General features: G+C 34.7%; 2 protein-coding genes across 2 annotated transcripts; both read right to left on the bottom strand.

Annotated features, from left to right (window-relative positions):
- Window positions 1-5084: 5084 nt before the first annotated feature.
- LOC105314350 (espin-like) lies at window positions 5085-5990 on the bottom strand. The gene has a single exon (XM_011408463.1). The coding sequence runs from the start codon at window positions 5988-5990 to the stop codon at window positions 5085-5087; it is 906 nt and encodes a 301-aa protein (XP_011406765.1).
- A 97-nt stretch (window positions 5991-6087) lies between these two features.
- Window positions 6088-8018, bottom strand: LOC109585958 (putative ankyrin repeat protein RF_0381). Its single transcript, XM_020002105.1, has 3 exons — window positions 7949-8018; window positions 6158-7390; window positions 6088-6110 (listed from the first exon to the last, which is right to left on the bottom strand). Exons 1-3 carry the CDS (start codon window positions 8016-8018, stop codon window positions 6088-6090), a joined length of 1326 nt encoding a protein of 441 aa, XP_019857664.1.
- Window positions 8019-9125: the final 1107 nt, after the last annotated feature.

Genomic DNA, 9125 nt, shown 5'->3' with positions numbered 1-9125 from the left:
GTACTATAACTACATTATATTACTAATAATCATTGTTTTTTGAAGTGGCTAGAATCATTAATCAGAAAGTCGTGTCATGTCAGAATAGACTAGTCCTTCTTACCAGCCATTATGCTACTGGGTAGCAGGGGCGTATCTAGGAATTGGGAGAGAGGGGTGCTAAGGGCGCGCGAAGCGCGCCGCGATTTTTGGCCACACCCACTTTTACGGTGGTAAAACGGCCTTTTCCTGCATTTTCGTCAATTACGGCCCGGGTGGGGCCAAGATCATTTCAAGCATACTTCTATGTTACTGGTACTTCTGATTGCTCCTTAAAGCACTGGAAACTGCTGAAATCATGATCAGGGGGCTAGATAACTTTGTTAAGAGGCTTGGTAGTGATGCAAGAGTCCAGGACTTCAGTAATTTTTTCTGAGCCCAGCCCTGAGGGGGGTGCTCAAGCCCCCTCAGCCCCCCCCTAAATACGCCTCTGGGGCAGTGTGATGTAGTTCAATTATTGTGAGTATGTGGTAGGATGCATCCAATTGTAGGTGTAAACACGTACATGGGATAATTGGGTTTTGGAAGAAGAGATAATAAAATTTCTGGTTCATATACTTTGTAGCAGAACAATTGTAGTCAATAAGTTCACTGAAGGCAGTGCCTATATAATTACTACATGCAAAAATAATCAACCATGTAAATCTAGTGTAGTGCTCAGTTATTAGTTAACATAATAATACAAATGATAATAATACAAATGTTAATAATACAAACGATAATTTGGTTCCAGGAACTAGACCCCATAGATATCCATTATACTTCAAAAGAAGGACAGTTAACTAGTAGATCTATACAGCTTAAACTTGTAGGCAGCACATTGAAAATAATTGCCATTAAAATTAAAATTTATAATTGTGTTTCATGTAAAAAAAGTCTATAATATTTATGTTGCCAGTAAGCCTAATTGCAATACCCTTGCTATGTAGATATCAATTAAGAAACATTAATGTTCCTTCCTTAAACAGATAAATTCACTCCTTAAACATGCATGCAGAATCATTTTTCTCCTCCTACATGTATGTGACATTAGTTGGGATAGGACCAACAAGTTTTAAATGATTACTATCAAAGTGTCTAGATAGTAACTTTATTATGTATATGACTCCAGGCAAAATGTGGCTAAGCAGTTACAATTTAGTTCATATAGTACTGGACCAGTCTAGTTCATAAGCATGCAGTTATACTGCCAGATACCACCTATTTTCTGATTATAGTAATCAGGGCACATTCAAGTTACATGCTTTATATAGCATCTGGTAATTCTGTTACTAGGTTTGATGTTGCAATTAGCTTTTCAGAAATTTTTGGAAAAAGTTTTTTGCCAAACTTTGAATTGTTTATTTTTGTACACATAGTAAAGCTCTATCTATAGTTTACTGAAAGTTACTTGCATTATTGCTTAATCTGGTTTTAATTTCAAATTTTGACTATCATCAATAGTATGTACTATTCTCAATTTATGATATCTACTGTATGTCATAATAACTGATCACTAAACATCAAAATAAACTATACATAATAAATTAAATTCAATCAGTCAAACAACTATAAAATCTAATTAGAAATGATCTTATTAATTTTACAGTGTTCAATTCAATTAATGCAGCAAACACTAACATCTTCACTGTGATGACAGTTGTGTTCACCAATAGGAGTACTGGGACAATGAGTGATCTTTGCCTCTCCACCAGTACACTGTACATCATCCATCAATATTGGAAAAGCACCTTTTCCATAGTGAAAATGAGGATAGACAAAACTAGCTCTCCTGTATCCTAGTTGATAACAGACAACATGTGCATCATTTATCTTAGGGTGGGTATTAATTGCACTCTTAAATTTTAGCGTTTTCAAGGGGACCCTGATTTAGCGAAATGTAATGTTAGTGAAAATAGGAAAAAAATCAATGGTAAAACCCCCACTCAATAGCATAACACAACTCAAGAAGGTACACTCGCTAAAAATGCTAAAATTAAGTGTCGCAATTAATACCGACCCTAAGGTATATCAAAATAATCACATAGTCATTACCAGCACAACTTATAGGTCATCCATTAAATTGGACCAAATCTGAGCTCTATGGTATGTTCCAGCAATATCAAGGAAACCCATGTACTTGCAAATAACACGACCATTATTACCTGAGCCCACGCGTAGGCGTGGAAGGGCGAGGGTAAAGCAGTCGTCCTGTCTGTGTGTGTGTGTGTGTTCGCTTGGCCTCCACTTATGAGCTGACACTGCTTTCTTGTCTAGTCCTGGAGAGTCTTATAATCAATACTGGCTCTAGAAAAAGTTATTCTCCGTCTTGGGAATGCTATATTTTTCTTTTCCGTGGAAGAAGAAGCTGGCAAAGTCGCCAAATGTAGGTCGGTTCCCCGACAACTTTTTCATAGTGTGAGCAAAAGAGCAACTGGGCAGATAAAACAATAAAGCAAAGCCTCATCTTTCATTAATATGAGAGGAATTGCTCTAATCATCTTCGTTTTAAAGATATGGTAGCCCAAAAAGTCATGCATACTTTTGTGAGTTTACACGAGGCTCTCTTCTCCCGAAGTAGCGGCCAGAGTCTTTAAACATCAGGGGCTCAATAGACGTTTGTATGCAACAAATAGAGCCTAACAAATGTACGCTAAACTGTTTAAAAGTCGAGAAAAACTAAAGCTTTCTTCACCACTTAGAGCCATGTGCCACCATTACTGTGTGTGCGGGTGGAGCATGGCTTGATTGAGCCACACCTTCATTGCAGCCACACCTTTACATTGCTGCAGCGCAGCAAGCATGCTGGAGCTTCTTCTCTGTCTAAAAAACAAAAAAATCACTGTCTCAAAACATTCACTAAGTTTTTACATGCTGAAGCTTCTTTTCTGTGTCAAAACTTTCACTAATTATTTTTTTCTTAATTTATTTAAATTGTTACACACAGACTGTGGCGAGGGTATGCACTTTAGTGCTCTCGTTTCTAATTGAGGCAGCATTTAAGGAAAACATCAATGTGTAACAAAAGTTATAATATGAATTAAGGGTAATTTTTTAGCCATTTTTGAAAAACCATAGCCTTTGCTTTTTAAAATGGCTCCAAAATCACCACCAATTTTTATTACATTTTCTGATACATATTAATGCCCTTTTCCTCTGTAGAAAGTTTGGGCTGACTTTGACAAATAGTTTTTCAAGAGTAGAATTGCATCACAACTGTAGGATTTTCATTTTGTATTTTCGTTGGTCATTTTGAATCCTACCTGCAAAATTTATAATTATTTCTTAAGTTGCATGCCATTTTGTTGATTTTACACAAACAATAATTTTCTTTATTATTATTATCATTTTTATGATTTTACAGCACATGCATGAATTATGAGAGACAGGATTGAATAAATATGCTGAAGGAATATCTATTGTACTGACAAAAAGAGAAATTAATACTAGTCAAGTCCTTTTTAAGAAGCAGTTAGAGTATCCATTTTCCCAGCAATCCTAGTTGGTCTCGTCCAATTTAAATTTGATTTTCAAAAACTTTTAAAAGCTGCTCTTAAATTTATGTTAAGATGTGCATGTGCATGCTATGTAGTAAGTTTCAATAGCCATAATTCAAAAATTTGAGTTGTCAAGCTTTTACACAGCATAAGGCATTTTAAATAATTTTCAGAAATCCAATCATTTTTGAAATGGCCGTATATCAAAAATTTGAGCTCCAGAATTACACATGTAGCTCACACTTTCTACAAAGCATAAAATACAGCATTATTGACATTATGCATAAAAAAATGTATTAAAATTTGGGAAAAATTTGTAGCCATTTCTTGAAAAAAGAAAGGGCAGTGAAGCTTTTAGAAATTGTCCATTTTTAAGTGGCCGTAACTGCAAAATTTGAGGCTTGAATTGGCTGAAACTTTCTACATAGCATTAAAACATCAATAAATATCAGAGCCATTTCTTAGGAAAAACTATGGGCTATATTACATTTTTATTTCCTGATCCCAAAGAGAGTCATTGGCTCAGACCATTGAGGTTGGTAAACAATGATACTACACATCTTGCTGATTTAGGGGCTGCAATGATCAGTCAAGAATCACATCAAATTCTAGCAGTTCTTGAATGTAGTCAATGTACAGATGTAATCAATTCAAGTCCACTGTGGCAGGAGAACTATTTGATTTATTTAATAATTTTGATTTTATAAAAAATTATGTTATAAATTAATTAAAATGTCAAATAGAAAACTTGAAGCTATGTTTCTTAAAAAAAAGTATGTCATAAAACAATAACAACAACTATAACTATTAATAATAATAACAAATTAAGTGTAGTACAAAATGAAGGTACATGTGTACATGCTATAATAAAACAACTTTATTAATCAAGGAAGAAAGGGAAGACTGACAAAAGAAAGTAAAGAGTAGCTCCAGTGATATGTGTTAATGGAGAATATATTAAAGAAGAAAGATTGGTGATATTTGTAACCATTGGGGTGTATGTGTGGGTATATGTTGTAATGGTGATAACTGGTGAGGTGGCTACAATTATGATGGTAAAATGGTGGTACAATGGTAATGGATATATTGCATGTTTTCGGTGTACATGGTGATGATAAGATGACAATGGTGGTTTAATGTCAAAACTTAGTATAAAGGTGTTAAGAGTAATGGCGATCCAAATTAAGATAATTACAGAAGTATTGTAGAGGTAATATTGGTAGCCATTGGTGTATGGTGTAATAGTACAATGGTGATACAATGGTATGTAAGGTGGTGGGATGGTGATAAGGTGGTGATAGGTGTAATGGTAAGATGGTGTCTAAGATAGGATATAGATATAGTATAGGATTGGTAATATTGGGTAACTATTGTGGGTGAATGTTGTAATGGTGATGATGGTACTAAAGTGGTGTAAGGTAGTTAGATGGTGGTAAGGTGGTAGGATAGGTATGATGGTGTAATGGTGATAGGTTACATATGGTACTGCAGTAAGATGGTGTATTGGTAAAATGGTGATAAGGTTGTGATTAAGATTCAATCTCTTGTCCTTTAAGTTACTCATGATACTCACTTTGCTTTTCTACGAAATATATTAAATATCTTTAAAATTTTAGTAGTTAAATATCTTCTTTGAAGATATTTAACTACTGATGAACCAGGATTAACTGATTGAGCTATTTCAATATCGTGTGGACGAGGTTTTAATCTAAATATGTTAATTAAGAACCGAACAAGCTCTAAATTAGAACTCTTACTAGCAAAATAAAGCATGGTTTGACAATCATCAGTTTCAGCTAGTGCATTACAATTGAGATCAGTTAGAAAGTAATGTACTAACTCCATGCTACCAGCTTCACATGCTCCATGAACTGAAGTGTATCCATTATTATCAGGATCATCAGGAGTACAGGAGAAGGTCTCTATGAGATAACGTACCATTCGAATATTATTAGAACGAGAAGCATAATGAAGAGGAGTACGACCAGACTTGTCTTTAGGTACTGGATTAGAGACAATGTTTGGTTCCAAATACTGGTATATATAAACTCTCTTTCTCTCTGCTAGTAAGTGTGAGCAGGTGATGCCATCTTCATCTTCAGCTAAAGGATCTAGTCCATGTGTTTCAATTAGTGTTCTTACTATTCCAATATCTCCTCCCTCACATGCTGCATGAAGTAAACCACGTCCTCTATTATCCATTACATTAACACCTTGAGGATAAATACTGGATAAATAACGAAACACATCAATATGGCCATTACTGCAAGCTGTATGTAATACAGTGGCTCCTTCATTATCAGTAGCTGAAAAGAGGTCATGATGAGTAGAACTACCAGTGACTGAGGACAGTAGAGCTTCAGCAGTATCCTTATTACCGGCGGCAACTGCTAAGTGTAATGGTGTCTGTCCTTTCTTGTTAGTAATTAATAAGTTATTGTTAGACAGACTGGCTTTTAGTAATAGTGATACCATATTCTGTTGTCCACGTTGACAGGCTACATGTAATGGTGTATTACCATCTTTATCTTGTACATTAATAAGTACAGCATTATGTGGACTATTGTATATGTTATGAGGACTGTCTAATAAACACTTTATATCACGCAACCAGACAACACTCATTGAGGGTATACTCTTACTCAGCAAATATTCCAATATTTCATATTCATTAACTGCTACAGCAACATGTAGTAGTGTACAGTCTTGATGAACAAATGCATTAGGATTACAATAATTATTATCAATGAGATATTTCAATACATTCAAGTGACCCCTCTCTACTGATATGTGAACTGCACAAGACACTAAATCATCAGTAACTGATAAATTACAATTCTTACTAATAAGATATTTAATTACTTCTAACTGATTGAAGTACACTGCAAAAAAGAATGAAGATAGACCATGTTTACCATTAGGCATGTGTTCTATAATGTACTGGACCAAGTTTAATCCTCCTTGCATACATGCATAATGAATAGGAGCTATCCCATTGTCATCCATAGCATACAGATCTAAGTGATGATTCTCTACCAGATGTTTGAGTATAGGAACAGAGTCACTGTACAGACAGGTAAAGTGAAGAGCTATTAATCCAATAGAAGTCTTAGCTGCTATATTACACTGAGGAAGACTAGTGAGATAAAGTACAACAGGAACATGGCCTTTTAGACATGCAAAATGAAGAACTGTACTACCAGTATCAGTAGTAGTTGCATTTACATCACACTCATACTTGTTGATCAGTTCCTGCAGACAATGTAGCTTACCATTATAAGCAGCTTCATGAGCTAGTGTGTACTTGTTATTGTCAGTGTGATTAGTAATATCCACACTATACTCCTGACTGTACCATTCCAGTATATGAGTATGACCACTGCCTACAGCTGTATGTAATGCTGTTCTACCATGTTTGTCAGTAGCTAAAGGCTCAAGCTTATACTGTTGTATTAGGAATTGTACTAGATCAAGATTACCTGATATACAGGCAAATGTGACACATGTACTGTCACGTGTATTTTTAGCATTGACATCACACTTTATATCATTGATTAGAAATGTGACTAACTGAATATTACCACTATAACAGGCATAATGCAATGGTATCCTACCCTCATTATCAGTAGAGTGTAGTAAACTAATGTATTGAGGATATTGACTGGTGATATGATTGATCAAGTGAGTGTGACCTTCTAGTGATGAAAAATGAATAACATTCCAACCTTTGCTATCTAATAGGCTCAGACTACACATGTAATCCTTCGCGTATAATTCCAGTAGTAAAATATCACCAGATTCAGCAGCATAATGAATTGGTAGCTTACCCTTACTGTCAGCTTGATGTGGATCTAACTGATAAGTAGTTATTAAATCTTCAACAAGAGATAAGTTATAAGACCATGAGGCATAATGTAAAGCAGTGAGGCCATTCTTAGTAACTGCAGTAGGAGATAAACCTTGTTCAGTAATAAGATACTGAACTAAATCAAAGTTACCACTCCATGCAGCATGATGTACTAACGTGCATCCTTCATTATCTGTTTTATTAATATCACAATGCTGTACTTCAATGAGATATTGAGTGAGGTCAATATAACCATGACAACAAGAACGGTGGAGACATGTCGTACCATATTTATTAGTGATATTAGGATCACTGTTATGATTATTAATAAGATATTTAACAGAATTAATACTACCTGACCAGCAGGAGTAGACTAATGGTGTACAACCATAAGTATCAGTATCATTAGCATTTAGATTATACTGAGATATGATATAACTTAATACACTAGTAGAACCTGACCAGGCAGCATAATGTACTGGAGACTTACCATCATTAGTTAATGTACAATTGATATTATATTCTTCTAATGCTTTCACTAGTAATGTACTGCCACTGTGTGATGCAAAATGAAGTAATGACTTACCATCATTTGTAGTGGCATTGATGTCAAAGTTAGGGCAAGTGCTAGCTTTCTTGAGAAGTGAAAAAAACATTTTAACTCTTTCATTTCGTTTGATAATATCAATATTTTGTTTTATTCTAGTATTACTGATAATACCAATAACAGATGCATGACTTTGTGCCATAAGCTTACTATACACGATACCAGCTGGAATATGTATAGTTGCATAACATGCATAATGTAAACATGACATACCATTATTATCATTCACTAATAATGCTTCATTACCTTGAATACTAACAATATACTCGACAACTGATGATGAACCATACCATGAAGCAATATGAAGTGGAGTCTTACCATATCGATCCTTTACATTAAAGAATAATTGATATTGATTTAAAAGATATTTATAAAGCTCAACACTTTCATCGTTAATAGAAAGACAAGTATAATGTAGTATACCTCGTCCTAAATTACTAACTGAATCTGATGAGAATAGGTTTAATGATTCAAGCTTGTGGACTAATGCTAACTCTCCGCTTTTACAAGCTAGCAATGATAAAGAAGCACCTTCACAATTAATCTGAGAAGTATTACAATTTTTCTCAATAAAAAATTCCACTAGGTCAGAATGGCCCCCCATTGCTGAGTACAGTAATGCAGTGTTATTGCTATTGTCTGGTTGATCAGGAGGAACGTCACACGTGTCTACTAGATATTGTACTATAGATAAGTGGCCTTTATAAGATGCCATATGTATACTAGATACACTATTATCATCACCTTCATTAGGATCAATACCGTATTGATGGATGAGTAGTTGAAGGATCTCAATGTGTCCACCATATGATGCAGAGTGTAATGGAGTCCAACCATGAAGACCACGATGATATGTGCTGTAATCAAACTTGTTAAGAAGCCATTGTACTTCATCTTTTAATCCTCTCCAAGCTGCTTCATGTAATGGTGTACAGGTATTCTCATACCATAATGGATCACATATATCTATAAATGAAAAATATTATTAACATGTGTTTGACCATTGCCCACAATTTATGTATGGAGGGCCGGATTGTTTAAAGGTCAGTTCATATACTTACCAATATCAGTGGATGAGTGCTTAACCTCTTCTATTGGGAACTGTAAAATTAAAAATAATAAGAAATTATCAACACAATGATAACAAACCTCTCTT

This window comes from Amphimedon queenslandica, unplaced genomic scaffold, assembly GCF_000090795.2.
Source record: "Amphimedon queenslandica unplaced genomic scaffold, v1.1 AMPQUscaffold_12977, whole genome shotgun sequence".
Classification (NCBI taxonomy): Eukaryota; Metazoa; Porifera; class Demospongiae; order Haplosclerida; family Niphatidae; genus Amphimedon; species Amphimedon queenslandica.
Note: the sequence above shows the minus strand (reverse complement) of the source record. Positions and strands in the feature narration are given on the sequence as shown.

Bases quoted from the DNA above. Each gene is read 5' to 3' on its own strand.
- LOC109585958 (XM_020002105.1), bottom strand. From the start codon at position 8,018: ATGTTTTTTTCACTTCTCAAGAAAGCTAGCACTTGCCCTAACTTTGAC. The intron at 7,391-7,948 runs GTAAGTCATTAC...CTCTTGTTGAAG, and splicing joins CAATGCCACTACAAATGATG to ATTTAATAACTACTTATCAG. The intron at 6,111-6,157 runs GTAAGAGTATAC...CGTGATATAAAG, and splicing joins AATATTGGAATATTTGCTGA to TGTTTATTAGACAGTCCTCA.
- LOC105314350 (XM_011408463.1), bottom strand. From the start codon at position 5,990: ATGGTATCACTATTACTAAAAGCCAGTCTGTCTAACAATAACTTATTA.